Raw genomic sequence first — 22,535 nt, 5'->3', positions numbered from 1 at the left:
TATGACAGAAAGATTAGAGCCAAGCGCTGGTTGAAGACAAATTTCAACTGAAGCCAGTGGCAAATATGGATTGAGAGAGCTACGACCGTGACACCAATGAGGACGAAAAAGTCACCTTAAAATATAACTTTACAATATCGCAAAGTCCCAATTATTCCATGATCTCGTTCACTTCATACAACGTGGGAGAAATACCCCATTTTTATATCCCATGATTTGTTCGCGCAGTTTCTGAGTAAAAATAGAAAATGAAAGGTTTGCATTTGTATGCTTACATTGTGATTAAAATATAACTTCACGATTTTTCCACCCCGTCGTACATGATTATCAAAGTACCGTAGAAATGCAAGGAAAGGTTACGTTTTTACAAACGTTGCTCCGTGTAGCACTTATATTTAAACAGATTTAACTGATTAGAGTGTAATGTGAAGTGCTAGTTTTGTACCCCATATGAACCATGTGAGCGTTAGCCCTACTGATGGAAATGGGCCCACACAAGGACAGAAAAACTCTGACCAGGGTGGGAATTAAACCCACGACCAACGTTTGTAAAAACGTATAAACTTTCCTTGTACTTGTGCATGTGAATTGCCGTGACTTCAACATCTTCAGTTCCCACGGCCTGCTTCCGTCTGACCTTGTAGCTCAGTCGGTAGAGCAGCGGTGATCTAACCCGAAGGTCCCGGGTTCAATTCCCACCCTGGTCAGAGTTTTCCCTTTCCTTGTGTGGGCGCATTGCCATTGGTTGGGCTAAAACTCACATGGTTCATATGGGGTAGATACTTAGCACTTCACATTACACTATAATCAGTTTAGGTTGATGAAGCCGTTTGACGGAGCCTTGAAAAGTAGTTAATGAGAGATCTTCTTTTTTTGTTCACCAATATGGCGGCGTTGACGTTACGTTACTAAAAAAAAAAAAAAAGAAGACGCGCACCAACAAGTTAAGCCATCATGACGCAAATTAAAACATGAAGCAGTCTCTGAACGCGGCAAAATGCATGCGATTCACAATAGCTGTCTCGGAAGCTGTCTCGGATAGCTGTCTCGGAGTATAGATGATTGTTACTTACATCCACTCGAGAGGAAAATACGAGTTTCATTCCTGAACAACAGTAACAACGATTAAAAACCAAATGTTAAGCTTCAATTTATTTTATTCACCCATGCTGTAGAGGTTTTTACCACTTGCAAATACGCATCCGTAAACATAGCAAACGGTTTGTCCAAAGAAATCCACCAAATTTGAGCTACTCGTTCCTCCCGTCAATGGCAAATTGTTCTGTGACCTTTTTTGTTGAGCTGCAAGATGTCGTGGTAGACTGAAAGCCCTTGACGAAAGGAATCATTTTGTTTTCTAACCACACAATCCCGCTACGCCGGGCGCCGTGTAAGTCGATCCAAGTTTTAAGCTTTTCATGAAAAAAATCTTTTGCCCTTCTTCTTGTCACTCGAAAATTCAAATTCCAGATCATCTTTTAAAGCTAGTTCTTAATCTATATGCCTTTTCGGCGAATGTATCGCGAATTAAAAGACAAACTTCGATGAGGACGAAGTTGTTTTCTTCAATTAAACAGAAGAAACCAACTGAATATGGAAGAGCTACGTTCAGCCAATCAGGAGCGAGAATTTTTGGCGCTCGACCAATCGTGAGCGAGTAATTTTGCCCTCTTCTCAAGCAAAATTAAGAAAAAAATGCCCTCTTCATTGACCAATCAGTGGTCAGTAATTTTGCCCTCTACGTTATTAGTATAGGTAATCGCGTGGGGCCGCGTAAAATTAAGGATTAATATCACTTGTGTTTTCAGAAGTTGCTGAAATTTCTTTGTTAATAACATAGAGGTAAAAATTTTCTTAACACTGTTGAGGCACCTCGAAAAACAGTCAGCTAAGCGGAGTTAAAACACTCGTTCGCTCGCAAGCAAAACAACTGACAAACAGACAAGCAAGCAAACTTGTTCTTTGCGTCCAAAACGAGTGTAGATGAGTGTTATTTACATCCACTCGAGAGGAAAATACGAGTTTCATTCCTGAACAACAGTAACAACGATTAAACCAGATGTTAAGCTTCAATTTATTTTATTCACCTGTGCTGTAGAGGTTTTTACTACTTGCAAATACGCATCCGTAAACATAGCAAACGTTTTGTCCAAATAAATCACCCAAAATTGAGCTACTCGTTCCGTCAATGGCAAATTGTTCTGTGACCTTTTTTGTTGAGCTGCAAGATGCCGTGGTAAACTGAAAGCCCTTGACGAAAGGAATCATTTTGTTTTCCAACCACACAATCCCGCTGCGCCGGGCGTCATGTAAGTCGATCCAAGTTTTAAGCTTTTCATGAAAAAAATCTTTTTCCCTTCTGCTTGGCACTCAAAAATTCAAATTCCAGATCATCTTTTAAAGCTAGTTCTTAATCGTTATGCCTTTTCGGCGAATGCATCGCGAATTAAAAGACAAACTTCGATGAAGACGAAGTTGTTTTGCTCAAACAGAAGAAACCAACTGAATGTGGAAGAGGTACGTTCAGCCAATCAGCAGCGAGAATTTTTGGCGCTCGACCAATCGTGAGCGAGTAATTTTGCCCTCTTCTCAAGCAAAATTAAGAAAAAATGCCCTCTTCATTGACCAATCAGTATTCTCTATGTTATTAAAAATGAACGCCACGATCCAATAACTGTCTATTACGTTGCTTTTGGAGGTAAGATAAAATCAATTTGCAAAAAAAAAGGAATTTTTAGATTTAGGAAAAGACTTCAAAGCAAAATGATATTTATCGTTACGTCGTCAGTTATTACGAATATGCCAAGTGCAGGTTTCTTGGTATCGAAACAATTAAATGGCTCTAAAATTTGTTCCAATGGTTGGGAAATTTGAATACCGATAGGTGAGTATCGCCATATGAAGGAAACACCGTTTATGTTTTGAGGACGGTGGGCAATGATCAAAATAAATTCTGGCATAAGAAAACAAGAGAAATACTTGATGCAAAAGTAAGCACACAATTTCCAGCTGGGCCAGCAGAGATAAACAAAGGAAAGTAACTCTCTCCAAGGGTTTAAATGGAATTTTGAATTCTTGGCTTTCGTATTTTCTATGGGGGATAGGATATTACTTAGAGAGACTTAAAATGTTCCAATGTAAAGCCCGTCTCCCGTCTTAAAGTTTATTCTCTGATTCCAGATGTTCACCCATGCCACAATGTAGAGTGTTCATTCTTTGCCACGTGTCAAGCGTATGGTCCGTATAATGGAACATGTGTATGTGACAGTGACGTACCGACCTATGAAGATGAACAGTGCTCGGAGGATGGAATCACCTTTCAAAACCCTCCGATTCTGGAATTTGAATCCTGTAATCAAGGAAGACGAATTATTTCTCAGAGACCCGGAAGCTGTGAACGTAAGCACGTAGCAACTTAGTAACGAAACTAATCACTCTTGTCCAATCACTATGATGACACAGAAGGCCAACAGACCCTTTGCTAGTTTACTCATTTCAGCGTTCTCTTTCAAATTTCCGCCCAGTTGTGGAATCTACGTTATCATTCGACGTATAAAAGTGGAATTGTATACCGTGATTTATTTAGTTTTTCTTACTTTTAATCCATCCTTAGCTTAAAAGGAGCTTGGAATTACCTCGCCGGAAAGTCAAAAGTGTCCTATAAGGATACCTTTGATAATAATAATAATGATAATAATACTAATACTAATACTAATACTAATGATAATGATAATGACAATAAATAATAATGATAATAATAGCGAACACTAAAATTATTATTATTATAATTATTATTATACTCTTTCTTATAGGACAGTTAAGACTTTCCGGCGAGATAACTCCAAGCTCCTTTTAAACGAAGGAAATTAAACACTAAAGGAAATTTAAATATTAGGTTCTGTACATTACAAATTCAATTAATTTATGCAAATTATATTTTTATAAATTCTACTTAACTATTATTTAAAGCTTGCAATTCAGCTGTTGTTATTTATATAATTTTATTCGTAATATAAATTGTAAATAAGCGACACGCATAAGCTATTCTAATACTATATTGTAAATAATTTTCCAATACTTGCAAATAGGTTTTTATAACTTCCAAAAGTGTACGCTGAGCGCCCTATGAGACTTTATTTTCTTGGCACACTGACGTTCAATAAACTGCACATACTAATAATCATCATCATCATCATCATCATCATCATAATTGGCAAGTATTCACCGAAGTGGAGGTGGCTAGTGCACAACATTTTCGGGCGCAAATTGCGCGCGTATTCGGAGGTGAACAGCAAAGAATATCCGGACTTTGAGTAGCCAATCAGCGCGTACGTTCAACGCTATCCACTGTTTTAGTATATACTACTAATTAACAAATGGTAAACGGCTCAGCGTGCACTATTGAGTTTTATATAATAACCAAATCAATGCGCGCGCTCTGATTGGTCAATCAGCTATGGTTTATTGTGCCAGTAAACTCATGGAAAAATCGCGCGTCTTCTGAATTAATAGAGAGTTTACCCAACAGGATGGGTGGAAGACTCAGGACGGCAAAATGACAAAAAAATGTCGCGTAAGATTGGGAATGCACAGTCTCGCGCGACAGTTTTTCGTTATTCTGCCGTCCCGAGTCTTCCAGCCGTCCAGTTGCGTAAGCTCCCTATTATATAAAAGCAATAGACCACAGGTTTCTATGGTTCATAGGCATGATAAACCACTTGGAATGTTGGAAGAACACTCGAAGAATTCGTAAATCAGTCGCCTGCGGCTGCGTTCTACCAACATCCCGCGTGGTTTATCAGCTTATAAACGATAGAAACTTGTGGTCTATTGCTTAAATGGTGGACGCGGGAGGTGCTAAGCACGAGAGAAGCGCAAGAGTCCCTCGAGGCGATAGCCGAGAGCGATTCTAGCTTCTTGAGTGCTTAGCAAACTCCCAAGTGCACCGTAACACAGTAGTGCACGCTGAGCCGTTTACCATTTGTTTTATAACATAATCGTAAGGGCTATTTTTATTTTGACCTCTGTAGAGGTTCACCCCTACTAAAAGAGGGAAATGTCTTGGAAAAATAGGACTGATGCGCTAGTGACGGCATTTCCTTCTTTCCATGATCTCGGAAAGTTTGATTGCACGTCAGCAGTCGACAGCGAGGGTTCACCCATGGGCCAATGATAAATGACCAATTGGCCAATCAGAACGCGCGTTTTATCCGAGTTATGTTATGATAATAATTGGGTACACCGCTGTACAGAAATCAAATCAAATCAACTCAGTTGCAGGTTGCTTTTTGAGGGAGGAGAGGGGAAAACCGGAGTCAGACCCGGAAAAAAAACCCGCTCACAGCAGAGTAGAGAGCCAACAAACTCAACCCATATGTGACGCCAAGTCTGGGAATCGAACCCGTGCCACATTAGTGGCAGGTGAGTGCTCTCATCACTGCACCATCACCAATATACAGTGACTATTTTTTAAGTAGCCGGAGAGGCGGGGGATGAAGTTTAACTTTAAGTGTGCCAATGTGCTACCCACCCACTCAGCCGCTGTAGCCTCGGCGTTGTTGCAATCATTTTATACTTTTAATTTGCAGCGTTTCACTTTTATCGAAGCCGTACATATGTTTACCTTGGCGACACCGAAGCACATTGCAGACAAGTTAATCTCGAAAACTCCACTCTTCTCGAGAACAAACCCACACACGTGCACGTGTCTGTCAATTACTTCAACACATCAGGGCTATTCACGCACGAAGCCGCGGTAGCCTGGACCGAGGCTGTTACATCCTCAAGTTTCCAAGTGTGCGTGCTGACTGCTGGGAGACTTGATCGCATACCTCCTGATGGTGGGCTTACGTTTGTGGACTTCATTGTTTATCAAGGAAATCCAATGGGTTCGATAACAGGGCACGAGGTTATCCCAACTTGGTGGGATGGTACGTCATGTAAGGAGGTGATTTGCCCGAGGTTTGTATTGTTCCTAAAGAATTTCTGAAGTATGAAGCTCTGACAAATCACCGAGAGCTTAGGTAGTAAAAATATAAACTGTGGAAATATCGTAGAGCCTAGACTACAACAACCTAAATTTTTGGAAAGGGCGAATGAAGGAAATTTGAACTTGGGGATTTAACTCTAAGCAACAAGAAGACACGACACATTTAAGATGAAAGAGCAGAAAACAACTGCGAAATAAACGATTATTGGCAAGAAAGCAACTCGACAAATTTTGGGGAAACGACACCGCGAGAACCACCCTTGTGGATCCTCTTGAGGTGAGAGTACTTCGCATAAAACAACCATTGGTCAGCTCAAATTTTCTTTCGTTACACAACACCTTTTTCCAATGAACTCAGCAGGATATTATATTAGATTAGCAAAGAACATTTCGTATATGGCTTGTAAAATTATGCTGAGTGGAGAACAACGCAAAATCATCTGGCTTTGGATGATAATCCTCGATCCGCACAGTTCATTTGGCGGGTACATAACGCCTTTGGCTTTGCTTCCCGGACTTACAGAGACCTTAAATTATATCCTAAAAAATCGTTGTGCATATATTATGATAAGGAATTGTGTCAAACTAATAAATGAACATGTTTCGGCCAGTGTTGAGTTGTGTGCGAATGAAGTTAGATTTGAAGCATCGTACTGTGATAGGTTAACTTAATCTATTCTTTTTCTTTAAGGAAAAATTTTCTCGAGCTCCTTATATCTTGGTTTCCAAAGAGCACTCCTTTTCACGACGCAAACATGACGCTGCCACCGTTTGGGCTGAAAACGTAGAATCGACGAAGTTCACAGTGTGTCTTAGAGAAATGCAAAACTTTGACGGTTTACATGGAAGTATTATCGTGGTAAGAGATGGAAACTAGTTTTCGTAATTAAGGATGATTTTGGTTGTTTTGACGATCAAGAGGTGGAGGAAACATTTCATATTGTGTCGTCAATATATGGTGTATAACTCTCTACTTTTAATAGAGTCTGCAACACTCCCTAAATATTACATAAAGAAGGCTGTTTTGGCGACACTATAGGGACTTTAATATCGGCAATGTAGACTCAGACGTCACACAAATCATAATTTGCTCCATCGTATGTTTTCTGCTATTATTCCATCTCGTTTTGATCGTAGAAATTGATCAAGGTATTAAAAAAAGAAATTGGGCACAAGCTGTGTAATATAAATGGACAATGAAAGGTCCACATTTCTCTGCTCGCGTTGATGTCAAAACCTCAAATTGAACGATTTCACGTAATTGGCCGTGTTTTCACCAGAGTACCACAAAAATGTGTTTAAACGCGTGCTTCACGTGCAGCACGATTATATTTCGTCTTTTAACCAATGATCAGTTGAAGTGGCTTTGTGGCGTTAGCGTTGCCGCGGCTGCCGTCGTTTCTTAAACTCCCGTAGAATTTGGACGTCACGTTAATAACGTAACGTTGTTCACGTTACGGCTTGTGGTGTTTAAAATGTCTATTCCGCTGTAGGACTGGATCGCTTTCTCGGAACTACCAGAGGAGATGAATGTGGCTTGACAAACTGTAATTTTAAGAAATTTCGTTGGAATTGAATCATTGGGTGAAACGAACTATACATTTTGTGAGGTGAGAATCTATTACAAAGTTGTGATTCCTCTTCTTCTTGGCTCTGAGAATTAATTGTCTTCCGTGGTAACCAAGTCAAGGAGACGGCTCTTCCCTCCTCTCGTGTCTACACATTTCTGTCAAAGAATAAAGTGATCTTTTAAATTTTCCGCCGTAACAAATTACTACTCAAGAGACGGGGACGGGGACAAAAGAGCAAAAAAAATTAGCATGATTAAGTGTATTTGTAACAAAAGTTCACTCGTCACTTCTGATGAAAGTATAAGCATATGAACCTTGTGCGCTAGAGAGGACGGCCGTTACATAAACCTGAACTCATACGCGTGCGTGGAGTGTATTATTGTGTTTATTCCCTCTCGGCCGAACACCCATTCAAAATGGGCTATGAGCAGAATTTACCTTTATCACTCGGCGGCCATTTTGGATTCCGTGGGGAATAAAAGGCTTTGTCTTTGCACTGTTCTTGCACCTCCAGCCTCACACTGAAGGTGAGGTTCGACGGGCAAAATCTTTTGTTTGAACATTGAGTAATAATAGTCTATGGATACTCCAAAATGATTTGAAACACTTCATGACACATACAGGTGCAACATTTGGTGACGTTACGTGGCAATACTGGCAACCTCAATGTTAATCCGCTTTGGCAGATAAACAACACTGTTTAGGCAGGGTTAACTGCTGGGTTAGGACTGATCTCAAGAGATGAGGTCTAGGGCCGACTCGACATGGTTAGCTTTCATAAGTTATTCTGGTGACACCATATTTAAATTTAGTAAAACTTAGGGAAGATCGTGTGGTACTTTATAGACACATTTTAGTCACAACCACTCAAAATGGTGCACGAAGAGGATTATTTGTTGCTTCTTTCACTTGTTACTACTTTATGCCGGCGCAGACGACGAAAGAGACATGATTTAAACCCAATTGAATCAAAGGAAAAAAAAATTCATAAATGACTTACCTTCCGGAAAACCGATTTCCTCCTCCACATCATCCCATGCTCTTCCCTTCTTGTGTTATTTTTGAAATCTTTGGAAGATTTATTGAAGAGAATTGGAAATCCGTCCTCAGATTCGACCAGTTTTTCCTTTTATTTCCCACCATTTTGTTTCCCGAAGAAGCGGTCTGGGACCCATTGCATGTTGATCGGCCAGCGGTCTTTTGCTTATGCTTCTGCCAACCATATCCTAACTGGACATAACAGCGACATAAGCATAATAAGCATAAGACGAACGCAAAGTTTTGATATTCTTATGCTTATGTTTGTATCACGGCCGTCCTCTCTAGCATATACGGTTCTTATGCTTATGGCGATAACATAGTTTACTGAGAAGTTAATGGTGAAATTCTCCAGTCCATTCTTCCACACCTTTCTTCTTAAAAAGACCCGTACAATTTACAAAATGACATTGGCAGAAAAAGATACTGCATAATTTACAAGCCAGAACATATCTAATAATTAAGAGAATTCTTGGGTTTTAGTACCACCCTTTCTGATTCAATGTTATCATTGGACCGAATGCATAAATGGCGGCCAAAAAATATTCTTTTTGTTTATGTGCTAATTAGACTCACTGGCCTCGCTCTCAAGCAATATTTTGTATATGTTGTCCATGCAAACGAGGCTGGTGAGTCTAATTAGCACAAATCACATGAACAAAAGAATATTTTTTGACCGCCATTTGTGCATTCCGTTTATAAGGTGGCTCAAAAAAATATTGGAGGGAATGTTTTAATGGACCTCTTTAGCTTGTACTTTTTGTTTTCCCATTTCAGACCACGTAATGTTCCCAAGGGAATTTTCTTTTTGTTTTTACATAGGTTATGCATACATATGCACGTGCAGAAAACGACATTTGAAAGAAACTGCTCCCTGGAGTAACATCACGTGGTCTGAAATGGGAAAACAAAACGTACAAGCTAAAGAGGTCCATTGAAGGACTAACTCTGCAGCACCGTTTTACATTAAGGCAATGTTATGGTACCAAATGTAACCTGCGATCAGGCTCTATTTTAGTTTCGCGTGGTACGTAATGTGGAGTTGGCGAAACGAAAAATAGAGCCTGACCAAATTCCTCTTCGATATTCCTTCCACCCACTTTTTTTGATTGATTGACATGTCCTTCATCGGCCAATCAAATTTACTTCCATTACACGAATACACGCGTGGACGGCAGATTCACGCTATTTTGTTTTGACCAGAGTTGCTTACCGTGGGAGGAATATTATAAACGAATTCGAAAGTTACCGTTGGCTGTAATTTGAGTGAAACACATTTATAGCATGGGGAATGTTACTTTCTGTACCTTTTCGACGACTATATTGCGGCAAAGGCCGGCGTAATTCTTCCTCCAAACTTCACTGAATGTGCAATCTTTTTAGCTTGACATCTTAATTTGTAATTGAGATAACCTAGCATTTTGTCGTTGGACGGTTTGGCAATAGATTTTTAAAGAAAAAAAAAAGGAGAAATACATTATTCCTTTAACGTGTTTTCCCATGAAGGTTTCTTTGGTGATTTTTTCGGGTAATATCTTAATTCAGTTGCAGTGTATTTCTAGAAGTTGCGCGCAGTAAAATCATGATAAATTTGGCCGTTAATCTTTTGATGGAGTACGAACAGTAAGATGGACTCGCAAAATTGGTCTCTCTGGAGCGAGAGTTAAACCAACTGGAAATATTATGAAGCAATCTTGACTCCAAATTGTGCAAACAAACCGTGTCATGTACAGTAAGTGATACACAGATATTCAAAACATGCATTCGTGTAACTTGCGATTTTATCAGCATCTCCTCGTTTTGATATATATGTCCTTTGTCTTATCCAGGAAACCAATATGCATCGGCTTTCATTGCCATTTGAAAGAACCAGCTATTTAGCTTTCAAAACATCAGGGAAGTTTGTGCCGTGCCAAAGTACTTTCAACCACATGGCTACAGAGCTCGACAACGGAATCACTAATTTCACTCTTTTTAGAGATTCAAACCCGATTCTGGACAAGCAATGAGATGTTTCAGATGGCATATCTCCATTTATACAAATAAAATCAAGTTGCACCGTCCACGTCATTGTAAGAACAAAAGGCAGCAATTTTTTTCGTACACTTATGGCGGATTAGTCTCTAGGACTTCGCGAGAGCTCCGCGCAATCACGATGGCATTTTCACTTCCGGCGTTTCAACAGCCAATCAGATCACGAGTTTGGTCGGCCAAAATTTGGCCGACCGTCCGGAATTCTTGAGAGACTATTTTAGCGAGCGACGACATAAGAGAACATATGGGCGAAGCTAAAAATGGGCCTGATCGCAGGTTATACCAAATGAAACACCATAATTCACAACTGAAAAAGTTTAAGGTGGATCTGAATCCGCTCCAGAGAATTGATTACTTTGAAGAGAGTTTCATCTTAGCCTGCTAATCATTACTAATTGGCTATCACCAAGTTCGTTTTTGAGATATAAGCGTTTATGCCAAATACAGAACGTTTTTGAATGTCTTTTTTGTAGCCACGGTAACCTCTTTCGATGTATCAATGAGTGCGCCTTGTTAAGCAATTATTGGGTTTCATTTGTAATGTTTGGAACACGTACTGCGAGTGTTTTGAAGGGCTTCAAAAACGTTCCACAAAAAGCGTGTCCCTACCATAACATTTGCCATTACGCGAAAAAGTTGGTTAGATTCAATTCTTCTCAAATAGTTTGTTGAAAGTGTGAAAACTAGTTTGAGCTTTCTTAAAAGTTTCTCGATACTTGCAGTATTCACTAAACCATGTTTTTGTCCCTCTCTTTGAGCAGAACATTAACTCGACACATTGCAGTGTTTGTATGAAGGAGCTGCATTCTCCTCTTGGCTACGATCCTGTCAACATCGACGTGGTTGTTTGCCGTACTCCTCGAAACAACAGGGAGTTTAAGAAAAGACGACGGCTACGGCAACGACAACGCAAAAAAGCAGTAATATTATTGGTTGAAAGAACCAAAATGCTCGTGCTGCTCGTGCGGCACGCATTTTTGAACACTTCTCTCCCGTACTCGTCAAAACTACTACGTGAAATGACCAAATTTAAGGTTTTGACGACAACGTGGACAAACTACAGTGAATTTTTCAGTCTCACTCTTTACTTCAAATCCGTCGGTACCAATTCAGTGTTAGGACACTTCGCCCATATTGAATAATATAAACAAGATGGAATAATCATGAAATACTTTGAATAGCTCAAAATGATATTTTGAAGTGACGTTTTCTTCGCCGTAGCCGTCGTGGTTTCTTAAACTCCCTAACAACGTGAATTCACCTAATTTCAAGTTTTAAGTGCGAGAACATTCCGTGATTAACAATAAGCCATTTCCGAGTTCATGTCTGCCTCCTCTTTAAAGCGAGTCTAAGTGCGAAGTTTTTGTGATGGTAATTAGTTCTACGTTACATATGAATGAAAACTAATTTACATGAAAAACTTCCCACTTACACTCGCTTTGATGAGGAGGCAAACATGAGCTCGGAAATGGCCTATTAATCAACTAACTTTTCATTATAATTCTCGTTTCAGGCTCAAGTGGTGAATGAAGCAGAGGCTCAAGCAGTTTTTTATGCGTCAAATATGATTTTAATGTATTTTACACGCACGATCACACAAGTTTTTGTTCTTAGGAGAATTAAAAGTAGCCAAGACAAGTATGATCCATAATGATAACAATTTAATACAAAGAATTTAGAAAATTGTATTTACAAGGTGAATACAGTACATGGCGACACCAGAGAGGAAGTCGCTTAAAAAAAATTATCGGGATAGGTCTTGTTTTGTTCTGAGTATTAATAAAATGTCAAAGATGGGACATAAATTGAAAGTGGTGCCATCACTACTTGTTAAATAAATTAATAACTTAAGCGTGACAGGCAAGAGAATTGCAGTATTCAGGTCACGTGTACAGTTATGTAAATAACGATAAAAGCGGGGAAAAGCTGGCGTTGACGATTAAAAAGTTAATTCAACAATTGAATAAATCAGAAAAGTATACAGCCTTTTGCCCATGTATGAACATTCAACTTAAAAGATGAGAACTTTCCTCCTCTAGCTCCTTAATTTCTTATTTTTTGCTACGAGAGGTAGAACACCAGTGCCTCCTTTTTAAGGTTGCAAGTTATCCAGCTTTATGATTTTGCGACGGTATTTCGTAAAATACAATCCGTATTTAATTGACCACTCACTCCCCATTGGGGATTTTTAGGGCCAATGAAACACAATCACGACAGAACAGAACATTCAACAACAACTGTTAAGAATCCCAACTGCCCGGAGGCAAGCTAATTGGCAGGGACTAGCAGAAACACATTCAACCGGTGGTCAGAGCGTGTCTTGAACCACGGATCCCCGGATCTCAAGGCAAGCGCACTGACCACTGGGCTGCACTACCTCCATAAAATGAGTGGAAAGCGGATATGCGCCCATTATAAACGAACGAGAAGCGGTTTGGATTATAATGCCTGCCTTTCAGTTTACATAATTTAGCTGGGAATGTTCGTGTTTTCAGGAGCGGTTTTTCAGGTCGCTTAGCGAATGACAACAGAGAATTCCGTGAAAACAGTTCCTTTCCCAACTCGCTTAAAGTTAAGCGAGTCGGCAAATTTCAATAGAATTCTCATTAAATTTAAGCCACCAAACCGGCCAATGAGGAGTCGCCGCCATGTTGGTGGCGAAAACAACAGACCTCAGTCTCATTACCTCCTTTTGTTCGTCCACTAGCAATTGTGAAGAAATTGCTTGCATTAATTTTTACGTTAGTTACCGTGCGGACAGATTTATCGCACCTAGAGCGGTTTTCAATTGAGTGTCGAAAGTAATTAGCGAATTGCTCTTTGGTTTATGATTACTTCACTCAGTAACTGGTTCAAAGTTCTCGCGCCAAAACCAATCGTGGCTCGCGCGTGCACATTTTCCCGCGCTTTGTGTCAGCTACGTGTACTCATTTCGAGTTTTGATTGGTTTACTGGATTCTCTCCGTCCTTTTTGATTCGCCAAATTAATTACTTTGGTTTTGGTTTTACGACACTCGATTGAAACTCGCTCTATCACAACATGTGGACTTAGAATTTAACTGTCGAAACACAGTTGTCCAAGGTATTTGTGATGGCAACCGGACGATTGTTCTTTTGCATTATCGTCTTTGCACTGTCCTTTTTTCTCTTTTCTCTGTTTTTATGATAAATATAGACCTAATCGGCTAACTCAGTGTTGTACCCAATTCAAATCTCCCGGATTAAGATTCTTACATGATAATGTAGCATTCATATTTAAATGATATGGAAATAGCTGAAACAAAACCTTTCAAAGGGTTTGAATAGGCCACTTTCGATATATTAAAATTCAGCTTGAAAGAGAGGTTTAGAAAACAAAGAGAAAGAAAAGTGGATGATAAGCCAATATTTGTCACACTCATTCCAACGTGGTTCTATTGTTTTTGCCTTCTCTGCCTCGCTATCAAGCTGAATATTGATATTTCAAAAATGTCCTATTGGGTACAACGTTGAGTTTGTTGATTACGTTTATTACAATGATTATACATAAGAGTGCCGGATTCAGGGATATAGGTGGTTTTCACGTGAATCGCCGCCATGTTGGTGGATGAAAACAAAAGATCTCTCATCAGTTCCTTTTGTTCGTCCACCAGCAATGATTGTACATTGCAGTATTGTTATCTGTGTCTCTAGTGATTGGTTGCAAATAACCTATTTTGTTATTTACAAGGAAGGATTACGTTTTTGCAAAGGTTGACCGTGTAGCACTTACGTTTGACCAGACTTAACTAAGCACTTCACATTACATTCTAATCAGTTATTTTGTTATTTGAATAAGTAGTGCAGTCTTAGATTACAAGAATGGTTGCGGTGACACTTGAGAGAAACAGTGTAACTATAGGAGGTTTTCACGTGACGTCATCGCCGCCATGTTGATGGACGAAAACGAAAGATCTCTCATTAGCTTCTTTTGTTCGTCCACCAGAAGTCGTACATTTCTCTGTTGTTATTTGTGTCCCAAGAGTTTGGTTGAAAACGTCCTATAGTGTTTACCAGTCCGGGAAATAGCCAAAACTGTCTATACGGTGACGTCATCAAAATGGCGTCACTGCTCGAGTCCCGTTGTTATGGGCCCTTTTCGTCTGTTGCCTTTGAGTTCCATTGTCTACGCCAAATCTGATTGTGCGCATGTGCACATTGACACAGAATGAAGGATCTGAATGCAGATGAATGCACTGTCGAAGATTCAAACTTGCGAATTTCGAAGTTGAAGTTTGGCGATTGTCTCGGTTTTGGAAGCTTGGGAGACTCACTTACCGCCTAGAAATTGCAAACTAGAGGTACGTGTCATTTTTTTGTCGCTATATAAAAAATATCCTGGGAAAGGACAGTAATTTTATTTCACTTTGGTGCATAGAAGGTCATTATGCACAGTGGGTTTGTTAATATGCAAGACCGATTAAAGTTTGAGACTGGTCGACTTCACTTTCGGCACCATATTGCCGTTATGGTGCTGTTGTCGCATCTAACCAATTTCTCCAAATCTGTTAGTACGTCCGGGAATAAGAGTAAAGGAGAAGACATGGATGCTAATTACCTATCTACTTAACATTGAATTATTCTTCCCTACAAAAATTTTACTCGTGTTTAGTCCTTCTCGGCCAATGTGATTTGTTTTGGTTTTGCCTCGACCAATCATATCACACGATTTTATATAGACAGTTTTGGCTATTTCCCGGACTGTTTACACTACCCGTGTCGACTCGATCTCTGGTGTTTTGAATCCCTAGGGAGACACTGAACAAAAGAACTTGATTTAACACTAGACATAAGTGTGAACTCCCTAAATGCGACCGCAACCACTGATGTTCCCCTCTCCTTTCCAAACAATATGCAACTAAAATGTAAAAATGTTTGAAATCCAATTTTTGTTTTTCCTTATTCTTATATATTTATTGTAATTAATATGGATAAGAAGAGATAAACAAATAAATAAATAAATAAATAACTGTTTATATGAACGCCTCTCCTTTGTTCTTGCCTTTCTTGTTTCCATGTTCTCAACAACAATGCTACTCCACTGTGTGACTTAAAACTCTCTTAAAACGCAAAACCCCTTCACTCGCTCTGACGAAGGGCCAACGCCGTTGTTTCTATTTTTCAGCCTTCCTGCGCAGGTCAATTTTACTTTCCTCAACACAGCGGATATAACTGAATTCCAGTGTTTCAGACACAGAAGTTTCCTTAGAAATTAACTTTGTCAGCTGTTTGCGAAAGAAATTAGCATGCGTAGCAAGCGCTAAAAGTGGAGAGAATAGGGAGGCACAGCGAGTGCTCAAATGGAAGCACTCGCATTCGCTACGCCTCCCTCTTTCCCTCCCCCTTTAGCGCTTGCTACGCCAGCTAGAAAGAAACCGGCAATGTCGATTGAGATCCGCCAATCACAATTTAAGAGGTGGCACTTTGACCCGTGCGGCTACAATAGAGAGCTTTAGCAACGACGACGGGAACGGCAACGAGAACGTCATGTAAAAACATAAATTCACGTTATTGCGGTCACTTCGCGACTATTCCAAGCTTTTTAATATGACAAAGGTGTAGCAGTCCCTCAGGAATGAAACCGTTACGAGCGGCGCTTAATTTAGGGGAGAAAAATGAAAATTTATCTCCAAGTGCTGACGTTTTCCATAACACCTCAAACTTGGTTATTTCACGTTGTTGTTTTGCAGACGACGGCAAAGAAACAGACAAAAGTGAAAAACGCACGTGCAGAGCGTGGAAAGCTATTGTTTTTGTCCACTAAATATGCAAATTTGTAACGTTCTCGTTGCCGTCGCCGTTGTCGTTGCTAAAGCTCCCTAATGATTGTCAGCCGCAGAAAAACGTAACCTTTTCAGAGGCGGATAAGGGGGGAGAGGGTTGGCGGTGGATAAACTCATCAAAAGTGGTTTGAAGCTTTCTCATGGGAAACTGAATATACATACTTGAAATTATCGAAAGACTTGAAATACTTGTGAGTGCCGCTAAATTTCGAGCGAGCGAAAGAATTAGAAATTACAGATAATGTTTCCAAATCGAGTAAAATCAGACAACAGCGATACTGACAACGTTAAGAATTTCAAAGGGATCCCGACATAATACTCTGGGGTGTTTGCCGATGTATTTTTCACGCACCATGTCTCGACTAACAGGAACAAACTGGCTATATTTCGCACAGCAAAAAAAGGCAGAAGCCGTTCGAACGTCGTTGTGCTCCTTTGCTAAGCATGTTTACCTCTTACGCAGGGGAACGATCTCTCAGCTTCTGTGCTACCTACTGTCAGTACAGCAAGCTCTCGCACGTTTGGAAAGGAGATGCTATCAGCTAAAGCCAAAAGGCATGTTATAGAGGTTTCGCCGACTCGCCTGTCAGCACGTGATCCACTTCTTTTGCAGTATTTTGGAGAGTTCAGCTATACTTTTAGAGGACTTGGTTTACAATAACTGCAGGAATAAGAGCAAAGAGCTCGTGGTCTGCTTGCTTTTCTTTCCTAAGGCGGTATTTCAATTCTACACAAATTGTGTCCAAAAATCGTATCGCCACGGGCCGTTGATCGAATCTGCTATCGTATTACACCGGTCCCGGTGTCTACTGCACAAACACGGATGATCCTCAGTCGATTGTATCAGATTTAAAGATTAAAATCCGATCAGATCATCGACAAAGAGACCTCGTTCCCAGGCTCTCTTTGTCGATGACAACTACAATGGAGACCCTGGAAACGAGGTCGGTAATCGGACAGGCTTGGGTCAAGGAGAATACAAAATTCTGAAGTAAAAAAAAAAGTTTTGAATTTAGCTTTTAGTTTAAGACTAATGAATATTGCCTTTATCACTTACTTGATACACTCTTTGTAACAGCAGGACTTCTTAATCGATCAACTTCACTCTCTCGATCAGTTTGGAAGTTCAAATTCCGCTGAAAAAAATTTAGAAACTGCTATTTTACTTTGCGAAGACAATGATTTGTCCCGGTTATTAGCACATATGACACCAAAATCACAATTTGTTTAGTGAAAGAGTATTTTACCGTTTTTTTTTTTTTTTCGTGAAGAAATCATTGATAGCCGCCGACAATAGTAAGTATTTATTATATCGAGAGCCCGTAGTTTATGTATCCAGCTTTCATCCGTGAAAGAACCTCGTTTTCAATGATGTTTCAAATAGGCCATTTCCGAGTTCATGTCTGCCTCCTCTTCAATGCGAGTCTAAGTGCAAAGTTTTTCTTATGAAAATTAGTTTTCATTCATATGTAAAGTGGAACTAATTACCATCACATGTTAATTAATTACCATCACAAAGGCTTCCAGCATCCGAACTAGTAATGACCAGTAATCAGAAGCTCGTGCATCGGTTCGACTCCCAAGAGAAACTGGAAACAATGCTTATGCAAAACTAGGGGGGGAACAAAGAGTTTTTGGTATTTTCTGAAGTGGCCTATTGTAATAGACCAAATCGGCCGATAGATAACAATGAGTTTCATGCGCTTTCAGTCTTGTCTACAAGTTGACAATGGGTGGTGTTATTTATGATGTTAGCGAGGCTGAAGAAGGCGTTTTATTTATTTTATTTCTTTTCACGAACAATCATATACTAGAAGGATGAATACATTTTGCATGAATTTTGTTACTCCTACAATCATACACCATTTTTGTAATGAGCTAAAATGCTATTTTATACACCCTTTTAATAAGTCTAGTATATGCCGTTTTCCGCTAATGATGTCGAACTCGTGCTTTCAAATTTTATTCAGAAATGTACAAAGGCCTAAGACGTTTCCTATTTCTTTTGTTGTTTTAAGCCCTTTGTATTTTGTATATTTGTATATATGACGCCGCGTCATACCAGCCACGAAATTTAAATTCTTCACAAGTATATTTTTAATGAAACTTGAAAGCACGAGTTCTACGTCATTAGCGGAAAACGGCATATATTAGACTTATTAAAAGGGTGTATAGCCCCTTTAAATAAAACGAAAGATGGGCAGTGACCCTATCAGAACCAAAATTCCGCCAAGTACGTTTTTAAATCAAAACCTTTAATTTATACTAAAACAGTAAATAGCGTTGAATGCGTGCGCTGATTGGCAACTTCAACTCCGGCTATCCTTTGCTATTCACCTACGAGCAATTCGCGCGCAATTTCCGCCCGAAAATGTTGTAATCTTTGCAGGTATAAATGAGTTTAAATCATCTTTTTGTGCTATATTATCTCACTGTTTTAGTACATACTAAAACAACTATTCACCTCAATGTCGGTGGCTAGTGGTGGATATTTACTGAGCCGCGACTTGCCACCTCCACTTCGGTGAATAGTTGCTAAATATTAACTATTCAAGAGGGAAAATTACGGTTCTGACAACAGCGTTGATCTTTGGTGTTGTTTGTTTCTTAAACTTAACAGTGAAGAAACTAGAAGCCAGGATGACTCCTCCTCGAAGATTTTGAAACGACTACATTACATTTTGTATGGATTTTGTTACTCCTACAAGCATACAACTCTGTAATGAGCTAAAATGCTATTTCATAGCAATTTTTCATGAAGAAAATTTATTGGTATAAAATAGTGTTCAATTCGCGGATGATTATTTTGGTACACCATCATGGCCGCCATTCCTTTGTTTGGAACACCAACACAGCTGCCGTGACGTCATGTGAAAACGCTCTATACCCATGCATGCATTTTCGAATGCGATGGGGTATATCTAACTGTTGATTCTGAGCACGTGCTTGATGAGGGTGCTCAGAACTAAACACTCTGGCACACTGGTAAACTGATCTAAAGGTGGCTGATGTCACTTGTGATGTATACTTGAATATTGATTCCTAAATTATACTTATAGGGCTGCAGAAGAAGCCAGATTCTTCCCAGCATAACCGCCTTTAAATCAAACGCTAAAATTAAGTATGAAAAAGAAAAGGTCATGTGGCTTAAAGGAACCTGCACTCCAACAAAAAAATAACTTTAAATAACAGAAAATTAACTTTTCAGTCAAATCAGTCTAAAATTGTTTCAAAAAAAGCTTTTGCATCCGAAATAAATCAGCTTTAGAATCGCCTATTTTTGTTTTCAAATTTCAAAGGCGCCGCCATCTTGAATAATTGTGACGTAAACGGTTTCCATATTGTTATTAGACAAAAGCTCTTTGTGTCAGAACAATAGGGCAACCGTACACGTCACAGATATTCAAGATGGCGGCGCCCACGAAATTTGGAAGTGAAAAAAATGAGTTTACAATTCAGTTTTCCTGATGTAAACACCTTTTTTTAAAGAAATTTCGAATAAATTTCTTGGGAAACATTATTTTCTTCGGTTTAAAGTCTTCTGTAGTAAGAGTGGAGGTTTCCTTTTAAACTAATCGAATGGAAAAATTTAAAAAGGGAGTGGACTCCGTCTCCTTGTATCCTAAGGTAAACTGTACTCTTGTTATACCCAATATCGCAAGACAAAATGAGGTGAGCATGGAAACGAAGTCAACTCCAGCCTCATTCTCATTCAAAAAACAGGTAGACTAGCACAAAATAATCCAATTTCGATACATTAAAATTCAGTGCTAAACAAAAAGCATCATATCGAGATTCTGGGAAATATTAATCCTTATATTTAATCCCCAGAGCCTCGGGATGATTCCTTTTGTTTAGGACTGAATTTTAATATATCAAAATTGGTCTATAGGATGTTTTCTCGTGACGTCATCGATCTCTCATTAGCTTCTTTAGTTCGTCCACCAGAAGTCGCACATTTTTCTATTGTTGTTGATGTCCCTAGAGGTTGCTTGAAAACGTCCTATTAGGCTTATTGAATTGAGAGCAGGATTCTAAAGTTTTAAATTCGGTTTTATCACTTCTTCAGCCAGGTCTTTCCGCTCCACAGACCAATGTCTTAATGCTGTACATAGCACGGAGTACGTTGCATCTGAGCCTTTCTTCTCTTTCCATTTTAACAGCATGCTGAGTGACTTGTCGGCCCACTCTTTGTTATTCTCGTTAAATGCTGTTATTTCCCCCTCAATGAAATCCAGACGACGGGCAAGAGGTTCCCATGACTTGAGATTCCTTGACAGCCACACCAATCTCTCTCGGGAGGGTGTTTCTCTTTCTGAAACGAAGTATGACATACAATGATTATCGATGATTCAACTGAATTTATTCACACTGAAGATAAACGAGTGCTTCCGAATGTAACCTGCGCAGAAACGCTCAGTGTGAGTGAAGACCTCCGAAGAAATATTTCTTCATTGTGAACGAGCACTAAATTGGTGCGGAAGCAAACTGCTTTCCCTTCACTGTTTACTCTTGTCCAATTTTCGCGCTTGTAGAATGCGTTCTTTACTTCCTAAGTGGTCTTTGTTCGTACGCGAACGCTTATCAGAAAGTATAACAAACGAATGAAACCGCCTGAGGCTACGAGAACACCACAAAACAAGTATATAATCGGATAAATAATGGTAATTAAACTGAGTGGAGTGCAATTTGGTCTGAAATCATACGTGTGATTTCAGACCAAAATTGCACGACACATAGTTCAATTACCACTTTATTACATCCATTTAGAAATCATACAACCATTATTTATAGCTAAAATATAGGATTATAGTCATTACCGACATTCTATTGATCCACTTGGGAACAAGTTGCAAAATTCGCCATACAATGGTTTTCTTTGTCTTTTATTTTCCTGCAATTTGATTGGTTACCTTAAACAAGCCTTGAAATCTGATTGGCTGTTTTGTTGTAGTGTTCCTTTCTCATTGGCTGGGGAAATGGTGCGATTTAGAGCAAAAAAAAGTCGGATTTGGGAATAAATCGCACTGCTGAGAGCCAATCAAACTGAAAGGATCAGCAGAAATTTCTAAATGGATGTAATAAAGAGGAAAATTAATCGTGCTATACTCGGCATAACAACAACGAGAAATCGAAAAATTTGATCGAGGTTTTAACGACAACTTGGGCGTAGAAATGCAAAACTTTGATTCCATATTTTTACTCTAAAACCGCTCTTATAAATTTGCTTTTAGGTTAATTCGCCCACAATGTACGACATAAACGAGATGGAATAATCGTGAAAGACTTAGGATTGTAAAAATGTACATTATGATATGAAGCTTTCGTTGACGTCGCTGATGCAGGATACAGGGAGTTTTAGCATTTCCCTTTCGTAAACAAGCGATGCCATGTTTGACGGTCGATGCCATTCTTAGTAACCAAGCCTTTTTATTCGGTTAAAATGCGTGCAGCACGTGCAGCACGAATAAATATAAATTTCATCTTTTAACCAATAATACAATTATTTTGCCTTGTCATCGTTACAGTTGTCGTTGTCCTTTCGTTAACTCCCTATTCCGTGTGGTTCGTCATGATATATCAAATACATTAATGATATTTTGAAACAATCTGTTAATCTTTTGACCAAGAAAATACAATTGGCAAAGAATACTCCTGATTCAAGATCAATTACTGAAAAAAAATTTCGCGGATGCCACGAGTGGAGCCGGATTCATGAATAAACACTTTCTGACGTTATTAGGGACCCGAAGATCTACGACGCGGTCGTAAAACGAGAACGCCACAAAACAACATGACCTTGTAGAAACCTCTGGATATGGGCTGGAATTGTTCTCCAAATTCCCACAGCCGGGTGAGACCTTCAAACGTTTTGCTGCCGGAGTTGCATCTTCTGAAGTAAACAGATAGACTAATTAGGCAAAATCCTTTGTGTGATTCGTTTATGTTTCTTTAGCCACTGTTAACAAGTCTCTAATAGAAAAGATATGTTTCACTTACAGACACGTTTGTCTCAAATATGGTAACAAATGGAAAAAGAGAACTTTTTTTATTCTGCAGTCAATAAGGCCCTAATTGGCAATAGGTGACATCACTAACATA

The 22,535-nt window shown here is 39.3% G+C and overlaps 3 protein-coding genes across 3 annotated transcripts in view; 2 read left to right on the top strand and 1 right to left on the bottom strand.

The window, feature by feature from the left end:
* The window catches only part of LOC137994341 (uncharacterized), an 8,395-nt gene extending 1,529 nt beyond the window's left edge, over window positions 1-6,866 (top strand). The window contains exons 4-6 of the mRNA XM_068839918.1: window positions 3,181-3,399; window positions 5,589-5,947; window positions 6,681-6,866. Of these exons, the coding sequence (XP_068696019.1) occupies window positions 3,181-3,399; window positions 5,589-5,947; window positions 6,681-6,866 (764 nt within the window). The remainder of the gene's footprint in view (window positions 1-3,180; window positions 3,400-5,588; window positions 5,948-6,680) is intronic.
* Window positions 1-13,993, top strand: part of LOC137996293 (uncharacterized) — a 132,646-nt gene extending 118,653 nt beyond the window's left edge. Inside the window, exon 5 of the mRNA XM_068841700.1 lies at window positions 12,146-13,993. Coding sequence (XP_068697801.1) covers window positions 12,146-12,283 — 138 coding nt within the window. The 3' untranslated portion in view covers window positions 12,284-13,993. The remainder of the gene's footprint in view (window positions 1-12,145) is intronic.
* Window positions 13,994-18,207: 4,214 nt separating this feature from the next.
* LOC137998116 (tetratricopeptide repeat protein 28-like) overlaps window positions 18,208-22,535 on the bottom strand; it is a 40,218-nt gene continuing 35,890 nt past the window's right edge. The window contains 1 exon segment of the mRNA XM_068844534.1: window positions 18,208-20,748. Within this exon segment, the coding sequence (XP_068700635.1) occupies window positions 20,468-20,748 (281 nt within the window). The 3' untranslated portion in view covers window positions 18,208-20,467.

This window comes from Montipora foliosa, chromosome 3, assembly GCF_036669935.1.
Source record: "Montipora foliosa isolate CH-2021 chromosome 3, ASM3666993v2, whole genome shotgun sequence".
Classification (NCBI taxonomy): Eukaryota; Metazoa; Cnidaria; class Anthozoa; order Scleractinia; family Acroporidae; genus Montipora; species Montipora foliosa.
The sequence above is the reverse complement of the archived record's forward strand: the minus strand, read 5'-3'. Positions and strand labels throughout refer to the sequence as shown.